The following is a 16,270-nucleotide window of genomic DNA, read 5'->3' on the forward strand; positions in this document are numbered from 1 at the left end:
AGTTTGTAATTTAATGTATCTGGGCTGCCCTGAGACGGCCACAGTTTCAAAATCCTTGGTTCCCGCCCCCCAGCACACACAGTTTATTGTATAATCAAACTGGACGACCAGCCACGCCTTAATGTGTCCTGGTCAGCCAACCACGGGGCGGCTGCCTGGAGACCTCGCCCTCAACTGGAAGCCAACCCCTCAGGATCTAGGCGCCTTTCTACGAAATAATCCTAATCGAAATGAAAATGGAAGTGTAGGCATCTTCCACCTTTCCATTTATTTCGACTATTATGAAACTGGCTAAGCAGTGGTTATCCAAAAATTCAGGCATTTTCTATTAACAGGATTTTATATTGACTTATAAGAACTTTAGAGATATATCCTTTCAGACAGAATAACTACCATTTTCTTTTTTGGCTCTGCTGGGGTTTGAGCTCATGGCCTTACGCTTGCTAAGCTTGCTTGGCTAGAGCTCTATTACTTGAGCCAAACCACCAGACTGTCTTTTTGCTGGTTATTTTGAAAATGGAGTCTTGAGGACTTTCTTGCCATGGATGGCTTTAAACCACGACAGTTTGGATCTCTGTCTTATAGCTAGGATTTACAGGCATGAGATACCAGCCACTTGACTCATAGTCTTTCTTTGACATACAACTTTTAACATTAAAAAAAAAAAAAAAAAACCTTGCAGCCGGGCGCCGGTGGTTCAAGCCTGTAATCCTAGCTACTCAGGAGGCTGAGTTCTGAGGATCATGGTTTAAAGCCAGCCCGGGCAGGAAACTCCAAGCGACTCTTCTCTCCAATAAACCACTAGAAAACCAGAAGTGGCACTGTGGCCCAAGCGATAGAGCGCCCGCCTTGAGTCTGAAGAGCGCAGGGACAGATTCCCAAACCTAAGCCCAAAAAATTGCAACAAAAAATTGCAAGCCAGGTGCTGGTGGCTCAAGCCTACTCCTTGATATTAAGATATTAAGGTTGGCAGTTTGGAGCCAGCCCCAAAAGAAAAATCTGTGAGACTTCCAATTTAAGCTGCAAAAAGCCAAAACTGGAGGTGTAGCTCAAGTGGTAGAGTGCTAACCTAGCCCTGAGTTCAAGTTGCAGTACTGGTACACGTGTGTGTGTGTGTGTGCGCGCGCGCACACACCCAAACCCACACCCACACATTTTCTTTGAAGTCCCTTTTACTTGATCTTCCTCCCCTATGCCTGTTTTAAAAGGTTTAGCCAAAAATTCACTTGTTCAACTAACTTCTTGCCTATTCTACATCATTTCTTAGAAGTTACTAAGGAAGCCCCAACCACTTTTGGATTCTATTTGCAACCACTGGCTTTTTCACTCTGTTTTGGTCTTCTGGAACTAAACATGAATCTAGGCCTGGCATGGTGACACACTCTTGTAGTCCCAGCAAAAAGCAGGAGACCGTACTTAAGAAAAATAATTTAAGGGAGGGGCGGGGGAGAACAAACCCAGAGCCAAACCAAACCTGCAGGTGTGGCTCAAGGCCCTGAGTTCAAACTCCAATACCCCCTCTGAAATGAATGTCAGAAAACAAGACACATATGGATCTGAAGAGTTTATACTAGTGGTATGTGTTGTGTAAGTGTCCAAGGTACATACATAAGAAAAGGTAGTAAGGGAGGGGGACGTCTGTTTCCAGCAGAATCCCTTCCGACATCCCTATTTCAAATGTACGCGCCAAGGCTGCAGCCGCCGGAAGTCAGGGGGCGGCACTGACCCGGCTAGCCGGAAGGAGAGTTCGGGAACCGCGCGGAGGGGCGCCGGAAGATGACGCAAACGTGCGTCGCGTGGAGGCTGACGCCAGCGTGAGCGACGAAGGGCTGCGCCTGTCACCCCCGCCTCCCGGACTTGCTGTGGAGAGCCCGGCGCCATGGCGGTTCTGTTGGAGACCACTCTGGGAGACGTGGTCATCGACTTGTACACGGAGGAGCGGCCGCGCGGTGAGGCCCTCGCCCTGCCCGCCCGTCTCTGGGCCACGAGTTCGCGTCCTCACTGTCCCTTCTCTGCGCCGCTCCGGGTGGCCCTCGGCTCGAGCTTTCGGTGCCCGCCACCGGCTGTTTCCTGAACGGGCTGTGGGTAGGAAAGTTTGTGTGAGAACGCAATCGAGTCTGAACAGCCCTTCGCCTGCATGGCAGATACGCTTAATCAGTTACTAATCAGTTATGTCTCGACGGAAGCTGGTTGGAGGAACGTGGCGCAGCATCCCGCCGGGCTGGAAGAAGGGAGGGGGCGGCCCCGCTGAGGACGGAGCCTGCCAGTCCCGGGGCTGAGCCTTAAGGTCTCATTTGTGTGATCGTGGCGAAAGCCTACCTGTACTGTGAATTGTGTGGTAGGAGGGTGTGTAAGTTGCTATGGAAACACACGGGAGTGATTCGTCCCTAGTGAGGGTGAGAAGAAGCACAGCAAGGAAAGACTGGAACTCTTGAACTCGCTCTTGTACCGACGAATGGAATTAAAGTTTCCTAGTGGTTTGGCATGGTTGTAAGGACGATGGAGGAGCGGGTGTATAGGGTGGAATGATGGGGTTTGAGCCCGGTCAGATACTGTTAGGTCTCGTGTGCTCTGCAAACGATCAGTCTTTGAAGGTTTTAGAAGCAAGAATGAACATTGGCATGATGGTTTGGGGACGACAATAGGCAGCTCTTTGTCTGTGTGTCTGTGTGTATACATATCACGTGGGAGATGAAGGAGACCAGAGAGAGTCATGTATATACCTGTAAACAGCTTCATTTAGCAGTTGTCAACACTTGGCCAATCTTGTTTGGTTTCACATATAATACCCCACCTGCCCTGGCTTTATTTAATCAAAAATTACTTCAGGCCAGGAGCAAGTGGCTCATGTCTAAAATCCTAATTTCTCAGGAGGCTAAGATCCAGTTCTAAACCAGCCAGGCTCTGTGAGATTGTATTTCTAAAGTAACCACAAGAAGCCGTGTTGGAGGTGTGGTTCAAGTGGTAGGGTGCCCCCCAATGAACAAGCAAACTGAATGAATTTGAGGCTCTGCATTTAAGCCCTATTTGTGTGGGAGGGGATTAGTTCAGTGTATATATCTAAAAGATAGCCATCTTTTCTACAAAACCACAAATCATTATCACACTGAGGAATTAACGATTCCTTAGTATCAGTTAAACATATTATAAACATTTTAAAATATGATCATTTAAATTAAAATCAAGCACCTGGTGAGGCTTTTTTCGTATCATCTTCTCTTTCATTCCTTCTTGTTTCTGATCTCAGAGCCTTATAATTTCTTGGATTTGATCTCAGGGCCTCATTGTTGCTGGACTAGCCCTTTCTCTACTGCTGGCCACACCTCCAGCCCTGTATTTTTGCTGGTTATTTTTAGGATAAAGCCTCAGTACATAAATTTGTCCCTGGACTGCAGGCTATTTAGTCTCCCTGTAGTTGCTAGGATGATAGGCACTGTGTGTCTAGTTTCCCTTCATGGTGATGGAGTTCCACAGGCTTTCCTGCAGGCCTGGAGTCTTGATTCTCCCAATCTCAGCCTCTCACATAGTTTAGAATGACATTTGCATACCACTACACCCAGCTGTGGGCCTCCGAAGTAGCTAGAATGACAGGCATGAACTACTGGTAACTGGTCTCTCTTTTTTTGTATATTTATTTTTAAATGACTCATAATATTATACATATTTATGATGTGCCATGTGATGATGTGATACAAACCAGTTCTTTTAATGTTTACCCTAAGCCTACATTAACTTCCTAAGCTAGAAAAATTTCTCATTTGAACACTGTGATATATATATACACATATATATATATATATCATCAAATTAATCCATCAATAAAGGGTTCTTATCCCAAATGTTAATAGTCTGCATTGTTAGCGCAGATGTCCAAAAAGTTCTAAGAAAAAAAATTTTTTAAACCCACAACATCAGCAGCTCATGCCTGTAATTCTAGCTACTCAGGAGGCTGAGATCTGAGGATCTTGGTTTGAAGCCGGCTTGGGCAGGAAAGTCCATGAGACTCACTTCTATTTCCAATAAATGACTTAAAAAGCTAGAAATGGAGCTGTGGCTCAAGATGTAGAGCACTAGCATTCAGCAAAAAGGCTCAGGGATAGTGGCTAGACTCTGGACCCAAGCCTCAGGACTAGTGCTCATATGTGTACATGCGTGTGTGTACATGCATGTGTATATGCACACACACAAAACTCCCACCCCCATCTAAAATATATTGTCTTTTTTTAATATATTGTCTTTTTAAGGTTTGTCCTTTTTATTTTATTTATAGCTTTTGCTACTTGGTTGTTTTTCCTTTTCTTTTTCATTTTTTAAAAACAGGAATTGAGAGATTGTTTCATACTAACTGCTTTTATTTGTATAAAACTGAGTTTGTGGATTACCACAATATTTTTTTTCTTTTAGCCTGCTTGAATTTCTTGAAGTTATGCAAAATGAAATATTACAACTATTGCCTTATTCACAATGTACAGGTGAGTTGTGAATATTATTCGTATCTTTAGTTCTTAAATCCATCTAGCAAACTATGAATTAACAAAAATCCTGTGTATTTTAGAGAGATTTCATCATACAAACTGGTGATCCTACAGGGACTGGCCGTGGAGGGGAATCTATTTTTGGGTAAGTTCTTTTTTGTTTTGGTGCCAGTACTGGGGCTTGAACTGGCTTAAGCTGAGCATACTCCTCTAGCTTTTTTGCTCAAGACTAGCCTCTTCTACTTTAGCCACAGCTATACTTCCAGCTTTTTAATGGTTAATTGAAGATAAGAGTTTCATGTACTTCCCTGCCCTAGCCGGCTTCAAACTGTGATCCTCACATCTCAGCCTCCTGAGCAGCTGGGATTACAGGCATAAGCCATTAGTTCCAGGCCTATAAGATGTTCTTTTATTTTTAAATGAAGAAGAATAGAAATACTCATAGTTAAATCTATTATTTTACTTTAGTTTTTTGGAATAGGATCTCATTGTATAGCATGGAATGGCCTAGAACTTTGAATTTTCCCAGTTCAAACTTCCAAGTGCTGATATTATAGGCATATGCCATCACACCCAGGTTCAGTTTTCATTTCAAAAGATGGTTCAAGTGTATGGTTTTTTCAAATTTAGTTTCTACAAATGTCTACATTAAAAAAGAGGAGAGAAGCAGCTCTGGTGGCTCATGCAGGAGCAGTGTTTTGAATCATACTTGCATTTCTATAAAGAAACAATCTGTGTTATAGCACCTCTGTGTTCCATTTTAAGAGGACTTAGGTTTTGTAACTTTACATTTTCAGACAACTATATGGTGATCAAGCAAGCTTCTTTGAGGCAGAAAAAGTGCCAAGAATTAAGCACAAGAAGAAAGGCACTGTATCCATGGTGAACAATGGCAGCGGTCAGCATGGATCTCAGGTTAGGAACCATTTCCTGAATTTTGCCTAGAAATGGACTAGAAGGGACCATGAAGTTATTTTTTTAACCTATTCAGTAATAAAATAATGTAAGCAAAGGCATTGGGAGGAAAAAAAAGTACTGCTTTTTTTCTGTATTTAAAAAAAGGGCTATGATGTTGTTCAGTGGTAAAGTGCAAGCTTTAGCACAAGACCAGGCAACACACATGATTTTGTCCTCTTAAATATAAACTACTTTCATTGTGAATAATTTCTTTTTTAAGAGTGAAGTCTCATGTTGGTAAGGCAGTCACTTAGCCACTTAAGCCATGCCCAGTCCTCTTTTGCCTTATTTTCCTAGTAGTTTTTTTAATTGGCATATGTTAGTTATGCATTAGAGAGCATTCCATTATATATAATATATATATATATATATATATATATATATATATATATAATTATATGTATACAGATATGTATGTGCATATATATTCATGAATATGTATGTCTTTTAAGTCTAGCTTCCACATGTGATGTCTAAATATAGAATATCTTTAAATTACATTTTTATTTTTTTTAATTTTTAATTTTTTACTTTTTTTGGGTCCATTCGTGGGGCCTGAACTCTGGGCCTGGGCGCTGTCCCTCAGCTCTTCAGCTCAAGGCTAGCGCTCTACCACTTGAGCCACAGTGGCACTTCCGGCTTTTTTTTCTTTTTGCTTATGTGGTGCTGAGGAATTGAACCCAGGGCCTCAGGTATGCAAGGCAAGCGCTCTATCACTGAGCCACCTTCCCAGCCCTAAATTATACTTTTATTAAGTAATTGTATAAAGAAGTAACCATTCAACAAATCAGTTTATAAGTGTAATTGTTTTAATGGATGTCACTTCTTTCATCATTGTCCCCTCCTCCCATCCCTCCCAACCCAATGGGTATCTTGGTTTTTGAGCTTGTCTTGTCTCACATAATACTTTGTCCTCGGGGGTGGTAATGTGGCTCAGTGGTAGAGCGCTTGTCTTGCGTACATGAGGCCCTGGGTTCAATTCCTTAACACCACATAAGCAGAAAAAAGCCCGAAGTAATGCTGTGGCTCAAGTAGTAGAGCCACTAGCTTTGAGCTGAAGAGCTGAGGGACAGTGCCCAGGCCCAGGGTTCAGGCCCCATGACTGACAAGAAAAAAAAAAGAAGTTGTCCTCTAATTCCATACTTTTTTTCCAAATGACATCATTTGAAAAAAAATGATATGTGATATTCCATTGTGTGTGTATGTGTACACACACACACACATCTTCTTTATCTGTTTTTGGGCACCTTGGCTGATTCCATCCTTTGGGTATTGTGAACAGTGTTGCGATAAACATAGGTATTAATAGGTATATATTGATTTATTCTTCTTGACATATATACCCAATAATTTTATGATAGAGTCATAAAGGTAGTCTAATTTTAGTTTCTGGAAGAACCTCTACATAAGTTCCATTGTGGTCACACTAGTTTACAATCCCCTGCATCAATAGCTATTGATAATAGCTATTTCTTTTTTTTTTTTTAATTTTATTTGTGAACATACTGTACAGAGGGGTTACAATTGCATGGGCAGGATGATAATAGCTATTTCAACTGGGGTGAAATGGAATCTTAATGTGGTTTTGATTGTATTTCCTTTATGGCTAATCATGCTAAACAATTCTTCATGTGTCAATTGGCCATTTGTATTTCTTCTTCTGAGAATTGTCTGTTCATTTCTTTTATTCATTTATAAACTGGATTATTCATTTGCTGTTTTACTTTTTTGAGTTCTTTGAATGCTTGGTTATTAATCCTTTGTCAGTTGAATAACCAAAGATTTTCTTTCATGGGTTGTCTTTTAGTTCAGGTGGTTTTTTTCTTTTGTTATATAGAAACCATGTAGTTTAATTATAGTTTCATTTGCCAGTCTTTGTTCTCTTCCTCTGGGAAGTTGTAGTCTTATTCAGGATATATGCCTATAACGTCTAAGGTTTTCCCCATATTTTCTTGAAGCAAATTTAAAGTATCAGGTCTTACCTTTGATCCATTTTGAGTTTATTTATTTATTTTTTTGGTTGATTATGGGGCTTGAACTTAGAGCCTGAGTGCTGTCCCTGAGCTTTTTTGCTCAAGGCTAGTGCTCTACCACTTTGAGTCACAGCTTCACTTCCAGTTTTCTGGTGGTTTAATTGGAGGTAAGAGTCTCACAGACTTTCCGGCCTGGGCTGGCTTTGAACCACGATCCTCAGATCTCAGCCTCCTGAGTAGCTAGAGGTGTGAGCCACTGGTGCCTGACTTGGAGTTTATTTCTCTCTCTGTTTCTCTTTCTCTTTCTCTCTCTCTCTCTCTCTCTCTCTCTCTCTCTGTGTGGTCTGCGCACACCAATACTGAGGCTTGAACTCAGCATGGCCCTGTCCCTTATCCTTTTTGCTTAAGGCTAGCCCTCTACCATTTGAGCCACAGCTATACTGCTTTTTGTTGATTAATTGGGTCTTTCTATACTGTTCTGTTGGTTTTCAGGTCTGGTTTTGTTACTATGGCTTTGTAGTATAATTTAGAATCTGCTAGTGTGATATTTCCAGTAGTGCTCCTTTACTTAGAATTTCTGCTATTCGTGGTCTTTTATGATTCCACTTGAATGTTTGGATTGGCTTTTCTAATACAGTGAGGAATAATTCTTGGTTATTTGTTGAGGTAGTGTCTTGTTTTATGCTTAGGGCTGGCCTGGACTGTTATCCTAACTTGTTCTTTCCCATGTCACTGGCGATAAGAGCTGTGTTGCCACTAAACCTCATCGTAGCTGTACAACTACAGCTACAGCTATTGGGTGTACAACTACACCCAATGTTTGATCAAGATGGAGTTGAGGTTTGTTCTGGCCTCAAATAGCAATATCCTCAGCTCTGCCTCCCAAGAAGCTAGCATTTCAGGCTTATGCCACTATACCTGGGCCATTGTGAGTGATTTAGAAAATACAGAAAACTGCAAAGAAGAAAGTATTAATACCCATAATCCTGTCATCCATGGTTATCACTGTTTACTTTGTAGCCTGTTTCCTTGCAGTATTTATTACTTGTTATAAAACATATGTCTTCTACTTTTTGTTGATTATTCTGTTCAACTCAGAAATGGAGCTATGGTTTGTTCAAGTATTTTAGACTATAGGGGCATCTGTGTACATATTGGTGTTTGTATAAATGAGTTCCATAGCTCTTCGTTCTAGCAACAAGTATAAGAATTGGTATAGTAAAGCTAGAGTCACTTGTGTAGTTTTGATAGTCTTCAGTGACTTTCAGTTACAATTATGTTTATTCTTTGTCTTCCTGTGTAGTTTCTTATTACTACAGGAGAAAACCTAGATTACCTTGATGGTGTTCATACAGTGTTTGGGGAGGTGACAGAAGGCATGGACATAGTCAAGAAAATTAATGAGACCTTTGTTGACAAGGATTTTGTACCTTATCAAGATATCAGGTATGAGCACAATTTATTATCTTGAACATACTAGAATGTTGAGTACTGTGGTGGTTCACTATTCATATGCATAGAATAATGTATAATTTCAAAATATGACTTAAAACAAATGATAATAATTCTTTTTTTTTTTTTTTTTTTGGTCGGTCGTGGGGCTTGAACTCTGGGCCTGGGGGCTGTCCCTCAGCTCTTCAGCTCAAGGCGAGCGCTCTACCACTTGAGCTACAGCGCCACTTCCGGTTTTCTGGTGGTTTATTGGAGATAGGAGTCTCACGGTCTTTCCTGCCCAGGCTGGCTTTGAACCATGATCCTCAGATCTCAGCCTCCTGAGTAGCTAGGATTATAGGCGTGAGCCACCAGCGCCCGGCAAGAATTCTTATAAAAAGGATACTTGTACCAATAATTTACAGTTGGTTAATGTTGGGAGGACTATTAGTGCTTAATGCAGAATACTAAGAAATAGGGCAAAAGTACTAAGATTTAGACATATTTTTTTGCCAGTCCTGGGGCTTGAGCTCAGGGCCTGGGTGCTGTCCCTGAGCTGCTTTTGCTCAAGCTAGCATTCTACCACTTGGGCCATAGCACCACTTCCAGCTTTTTCTGTGTATATGGTGCTAAGGAATCGAACCCAGGGCATGCGAGGCAAGCCACTGAACCACCTTCCCAGCCCAAGACATATTTTAAAGTAATGCACAATAATAACTTAATATCAAACAATGAAAAATAGTAGCACTCATTATAAAAGTATAACCACTAATATCTTGTGTAATATAAGTTTTCTTTGGCATTAGAAATTCTTAAGTTGTTTGTTATAATTTGTAAAGGTAAGATATAGGTTCTAAGATGAATTAAATGTTAACATTTGGTTTGGATCTATTTTGTAAGGATAAATCATACAGTGATTTTAGATGATCCATTTGATGACCCTCCTGATTTATTAATTCCTGATCGATCACCAGAACCCACAAGGGAACAGTTAGATGTAAGTAAACTGGCTTACGATTAGAATGTACATGCATAGTAGTAATGTCTGTGTGAGTTTGGCTTACTGATCTTTCAAAACTCATTTCTCCATAAGTAGTAATGTCTGTATGAGTTACCAAAATTCTTCGTAAGGATTTTCGTGTTCAGTTATACTAGAGCAAGTTTTTTTGTTTTTGTTTTTTTTATAACTTTTTCTTTTCCCTAATTTCTTTTCTTAGTTTCTGTCCTACAGAACAGTCTTAGTTCTGGAAGCTTATATGAACAACACCTTGGAATAAATTTTATTATCACCTAACCAAGTTGGGAAACTAGCTTCAAGGCCAAATTAAATGTCATCCTGTGGGGATACTTTTCATCTGGGCATCTTCTGGAACCAGGCTAGAACCCAGAAATTTCTTTTTTGGGGTCCGGTCGTGGGGCCTGAACTCTGGGCCTGGGCGCTGTCCCTCAACTCTTCAGCTCAAGGCTAGCGCTCTACCACTTGAGCCACAGTGCCACTTCCGACTTTTTTCTTTTTGCTTATGTGGTGCTGAGGAATCGAACCCAGGGCCTCAGGCATGCAAGGCAAGCGCTCTACCACTGAGCCACCTTCCCAGCCCTGAACCCAGAAATTTCTGTGGACTAGCACAGACTGTTCTTCCAGATATTTTGAGGTATAAATTTCTGCTTTTGAGGCTTCCTCAAAGCTGAATTTATGATTGAGATGGGTTCTTGACTCTAAGATTTTCTTTCTCATTTAGTATTAGTTGGAGAATAGTAATGTCTATTGAAGTATTTATTTTGATTTTATAGTATGAGCTAAGCTCAATCTGGCTAATATTATGGAATTAATTTAAGTCAGTTTAAGGTTTGTTTCAGTTGCTGGATATTCTAACATGTTTGGTAAAACTAAGACTAAAATTTAATGTCTTCCATGTTTCTCTTATATTGTAATCTTTTAAATATATCAATGACTTGTATCTTATAGAGTGGTCGAATAGGAGCAGATGAAGAAATTGATGACTTCAAGGGAAGATCAGCTGAGGAAGTAGAAGAAATAAAGGCAGAAAAAGAGGCCAAAACACAAGCTATTCTTTTAGAGATGGTAAGATAAATTATCTTTGCCCAGATATTTGTTTTATAACGTATTTATCACATTCTTATTCTGGATCTCTATTTTTGGCTCTTGTGATAGTCTAAAAGTACTAAAATGTCAATGAAGAGAATTTTTTAAAATTAAGTTTAATATCATATGACGTGAAAATAATAAACTTGAGCCTAGCACCAGTGGGCTCATGCCTATAATTCATAATGCCTATAATTTATGCTCAGATCTCAGAAATGCAGTTTGAAGCCAGCCCAGGCAGATAAATATGAGAGACTCTAATTTACCAGCAAAAAGCCAGGAAGCAGAGGTGTAGCTCAAGTGGTAGAGTAGTACCAGTTGTAATCAAAAAGGTCAAGTGAAAGCTCAAGGCCCTAACCAGTAATGGCACAACAAAACACACACAGAAAGACAAAAAAAGCCAACAAATTTGGTTCCATTATCAATATGGTGCCAAATGCCTTCTTAAACATGGAATGTGGATATCTAATTTATAATTATTAACTGAATTTTAATTGCTTCATGTGGCTTTCCTTGGTGGTACTGGGGTTTGAACTCAGGGCTTTGTGCTTGATAAGCAGGCATTGTAACACTGGAGCTATGTTCTCAGCCCTATTCAACTCAGTTTTTGAGGGCTTATTAGCCTGAATTTTATGTATGTTAAAGAATAATTCTTCATTGTGCTACTTAATTGTTGAAATTAAATAATAGAATAGTAGTTAAAGGTAAACCTGGATTGAAATTGAGCACTCTAAAATATATTTAGTTTAGGTTTTTTTGCCTGTTGCCTCATGGTTTGATTATGGTGATGTACCCACAGCCAAAGCTAATGCATGTGAGTCCTTCCTAGATGTCACATCTGCAGACATACACATCTTCCTCCTCTTCCTGTGCTGTTTCTCCCCAGGTACATGTTATGGATCAGGCCCAGAACACCTGGGCATGCTAGGCAAATGCTCTACTTAGATCAGGTATTTTTAATGGAAGCTAAATAAAAAAATTGACTTGTGTCACTGTTTATATAGGTGGGAGACCTACCTGATGCAGATATTAAACCTCCAGAAAATGTGCTATTTGTGTGTAAACTGAACCCAGTGACCACAGATGAGGATCTGGAAATAATATTCTCAAGATTTGGGCCAATAAGAAGGTAATCCCTACAAGTAGTGAGAATTTTTTAGCAATACCTTTGTTTGAATTGATTGTATTCTCTCTCTCTCTCCCTCCCTTTAAGTATTGGAGTTTGAACTCAGTGCCTTGGGCTAACTAGGCAGGTACTCTGCCACTTGAACCATGCCCCCAGCACTGACAGATGATTTTCTTTTCTTGTTAAACTTTTTTTTGTGTGTGTCTTAGTTTGAACTGAGGCCCGAGCTCTCTCCCTTAGCTTTTTCACTCAAAGCTCGTGCTTTAACACTTGAACCACACCTCCATTTTTGACTTTTTACTAGTTAATTACAGATAAGAGCCTTTCTGGATTTGTCTGCCTGGACTGATTTTGAACTGAGATCCTCAGATCTCATCCTTCTGAGTAACTAGGATTATAGTGTGAACCTCTGGCATTGTGCTGAAAAGCAGTTGTTTTTTTAAAAATATGCATTACTTATACAAGGGAGATTCCATTGTAACATTTCCACATGTTTACAGTGTATCCTGATTAATCTTATCTCCTTTTTCCCACTACCCCCTTTCCTTTGGTCAGTTGAGGGGCCTGAACCCTGGGCCTGGGCACTGTCCCTCAGCTCTTCAGCTCTTTACCCCTTGAGCCACAGCGCCACTTCTGGCTTTTTCTGTTTATTGGTGCTTGGGAATTGAACCCAGGGCCTCATGCATGCAAGGCAAGCACTCTACCACTGAGCCACCTTCCCAGCCCCTCCTACCCCCCTTTTTAAAAACAATTTCAAGCTGGAATTGGTAGCTCATGCCTGTAATCTTCATTATTCAGGAGGCTGAGATGTGAGGATCACATTTTGAAGCCAGCCCAGGCAGGAAACTATGAGATTCTTATGTCCAAATAATCTCCAAAAAAGCCAGAAGTAGAGTTGAGGCTCAAGTGGTAGAGCACTAACCTTAAGCACAAAAGCTCACCAGCACAACTCCTCCCCCCATAAAAAAAAGGAACAGGTTTTATTGTTTTATTTTATACATTTGTGTAAAATCCTTAGACTATATTTGCCCTCACTCACCAGTTAAGGCAGTTCTTTCCCTCTATTTGATGGATCCCTTTCCCTCTCCTCCTTCTCCCCCTTCCCTTCCCTCCCCTCCCCTCCCCTTCCCTTCCCTTCCCTTCCCTCTTCTGTGTGTGTGTGTGTGTGTGTGTGTGTGTACGCGCGCACGCGCGCGTGTGTGCACGTGCACTGAACTCAGGGCCTTCTGCTCCCAGCTTTTGAACTGAGTGAGCTCCTCAGACTCAGAATAAGCTCAGAATCAAGCCCTAGCATGATTCACCAGCATCATGGCTTATGACTGTTTTCTCTTTTTTTTTTTTTGGGTCAGGTCGTGGGGTCTGAACTCTGGGCCTGGGCGCTGTCCCTCAGCTCTTCAGCTCAAGGCTAACGCTCTACCACTTGAGCCACAGCGCCACTTCCGGCTTTTTTTCTTTTTGCTTATGTGGTGCTGAGGAATCTAACCCAGGGCCTCATGCATGCAAGGCAAGCACTCTACCACTGAGCCACTTTCCCAGCCTCACTGTTTTCTTTTAAAGTATTATTTTTCAAAAGATTTGGAGAAGCCAGGCCCTGTGGTTCACACCTGCATCACAATTCCAACCTAGCCTGAGGGAAAAAAGTTTAAAAGGCCTGTATCAGTCAATAAGAGCTGAGTGATCACACACTCAAAATGTGATCATACATCCCTGCTGTGTGGGAAGCCTAAATAGAAGGATGGTGATCCACACCCCCAGCAAAAACTCAAGATCCTATTTGAAAAATAGTGAAAGCATTCCAGGTGCTGGTAGCTCCTAGTTCAGGAGGCTGAGATGTGGAGATGATCTCAGTTCAAAGTCAGCTCAGGCTAAAATGTCTAAGAGACCCTATCTCCTATTAGCTAACAAACAGTAGGAGGTATGGTTGAAGTAGTAGCCTTCAGCAAGCAAGCTGAGTGAGAGCTCTAGGTCCTGACTGAGAGTTCTAGTTAGAGGGGGGTGGGGAGGAGGGAAGAGGAAGAAGAAAGAAAAGGAGAGAGGGGAAAGGAGAAAAGGAGGCATGGAGGAGAAAAGGAAAAGGGAGCTCTGAGTGAGAACAAGAGCAAAAGGAAGTGCCTACCTAGCAAGGCACTCTTATTAACGTCGCCTTTTAACAACCAGCTTATTTTATTCTTCAGTTTTTGAAGAATGTGAGTGAATTGTTTGTTCTTTAAGTAATTAAAAAAATTTTTCCTTTTAGTTGTGAAGTTATCCGGGATTGGAAAACAGGAGAATCCCTCTGTTATGCTTTTATTGAATTTGAAAAGGTATGTCATAAATATCATAAGTATGTTTGTTAGGTTTGGTGTTTATGTTCGTTTGTTTTTTGAGATGGAACTTTGCTCTTTTTGAGGCCCAAGCTGACCTCAAACTGATTCTCTTTAGCCATCTGAATAGTTTGGATTATAGGTACATGCCACCTTGCCTGAGTATCTGCCTTTGTGTTTATCTGTTTATTTTGATATTTTTCCTTCAGTTTGCTTTTGTATGGATTTTTTGTTGATGTTATAAAGGTGGTGTACTGTGGAGCATCAGTGACTCATGCCTGTAATCCTAGCTAATCAGGAGGCTGAGATCTGAGGGTCTCTGTTCCAGCAGAAAAGAGACTCTTATCTCCAGTTAACTACCAGAAAATGAGAAGTGTCTCAAAGTGGTAAAGCACTAGCCTTTAGCAAAAAATGGGCTCAGGGGACAGGCTTCAGGCCCTAAGTTCAAGCCCTACATCTAATTTAGAAAAAAAAAAAAAGATGTACAAAGGAGTTACAGAAGTCAGGTAAAGAGTACATTTCTTCTTGGATAGTGTTACACCTTCCCATGCTCTCCCAGTTTTTCCCTCCATCCCAGCCCACAAGTTGTGTAGTTCATTTTCAACATTGTTTTTTAATAGATTTTATCATGACATTTTTGCACATGTATATACTGTAGTTGGCTTATAATTTACTCCTCTCCATTACCTTTCTTTGTCTCCCCTCCCACTGATCTTCCTTTCCCAATTAGCTTTCACTTTTTAGGATACAGTATTTTTGGATTTGAGTAAAAAGGATTATAGACCCATGTTAACATAATTGGTAAGTATATGTATATCTACTTCAATCAGACTGCCTCAATTCAAAATTCTGTCTGTCATCCTTGCCTACTGTATGACCAACTCTGGCTACTACTATGCCCACTAAGCTGCTATTTTTCCATTGAGAAAACGGAGATGATGATAGATAGTACCTAACAGAATGGTTTCCAGACTTGAGATAACAAGTGCATAGCATTAGTGCTACCTTATGTGTAGTACATACTCAAATATTAATTTAGTAACAACAGATTGTATTTTCAGTATTTGTTCTTGCTATAGAAATATTTTCCATACACATTATGCTTGAGTTTTTATAATTACAATCAGGAAGAAGATTGTGAAAAAGCATTCTTCAAAATGGATAATGTACTTATAGATGACAGAAGAATACATGTGGATTTTAGCCAGTCTGTTGCAAAGGTTAAATGGAAAGGAAAAGGTATGTTGATTTATCTTGTTTTATTGCTGTTCTTTGCATGCTTGCTAATGCCCTTAGATTAGTATTGTTAATTAGGAGAAATGTTAATAGATTATTACTCCTGCCATGACTTTGTAAGGATACTATCTAGATTCTAAGGTATGTGCCTGTATTTCCTATGTTTGTCTATACTATAAGTTAGTTACAATTACTGCATATAATATGTTTTTAAAGTAATTTGACTTTATGGCAGTTTCATTTATTTAGTTAGGTGCCAGTACTAGTATTTAAACTCTAGGTCTCCTGCTCTGGCTCTGGTCTCATGCTTTTGCTTAGCTTTTCCATTCACAGCTGATTCTCTACCCCTTGAGTCATACCTCCACTTCTGGTATTCTGGTGGTTAATTGAAGATAAGAGTCTTATGGACTTTCCTGTCTCCGCAGGAACTGTGATCTTCAGATCTCAGCCTCCTGAGTAGCTAGAATTACAGGCATGGGCCGCCAGCACCCAGCCAAACTTAATTTTTTTTTGAAGTTTTGCATCTTAAAAACTAAACTATCAGCTGAGTGTCAGTGGCTCACAACTATAATACTAGCCACTCAAGAAGCTAAGAGGATCAAGGTATGAAGCCAGCCCCTGGAAACCAACCCAGGCAGACAAATCCACAAGACTTTTTTTTTTTT

At 40.5% G+C, this 16,270-nt stretch overlaps 1 protein-coding gene across 1 annotated transcript in view; it reads left to right on the forward strand.

Annotated features, from left to right (window-relative positions):
• Nucleotides 1–1,791: 1,791 nt before the first annotated feature.
• The window catches only part of Ppil4 (peptidylprolyl isomerase (cyclophilin)-like 4), a 31,854-nt gene continuing 17,375 nt past the window's right edge, over nucleotides 1,792–16,270 (forward strand). The window contains exons 1-10 of the mRNA XM_013026948.1: nucleotides 1,792–1,949; nucleotides 4,405–4,472; nucleotides 4,556–4,620; nucleotides 5,273–5,390; nucleotides 8,709–8,851; nucleotides 9,737–9,833; nucleotides 10,803–10,919; nucleotides 11,945–12,069; nucleotides 14,303–14,369; nucleotides 15,497–15,608. Of these exons, the coding sequence (XP_012882402.1) occupies nucleotides 1,880–1,949; nucleotides 4,405–4,472; nucleotides 4,556–4,620; nucleotides 5,273–5,390; nucleotides 8,709–8,851; nucleotides 9,737–9,833; nucleotides 10,803–10,919; nucleotides 11,945–12,069; nucleotides 14,303–14,369; nucleotides 15,497–15,608 (982 nt within the window). The 5' untranslated portion in view covers nucleotides 1,792–1,879. The remainder of the gene's footprint in view (nucleotides 1,950–4,404; nucleotides 4,473–4,555; nucleotides 4,621–5,272; nucleotides 5,391–8,708; nucleotides 8,852–9,736; nucleotides 9,834–10,802; nucleotides 10,920–11,944; nucleotides 12,070–14,302; nucleotides 14,370–15,496; nucleotides 15,609–16,270) is intronic.

This window comes from Dipodomys ordii, unplaced genomic scaffold, assembly GCF_000151885.1.
Source record: "Dipodomys ordii isolate 6190 unplaced genomic scaffold, Dord_2.0 Scaffold98, whole genome shotgun sequence".
Taxonomy (NCBI): domain Eukaryota; kingdom Metazoa; phylum Chordata; class Mammalia; order Rodentia; family Heteromyidae; genus Dipodomys; species Dipodomys ordii.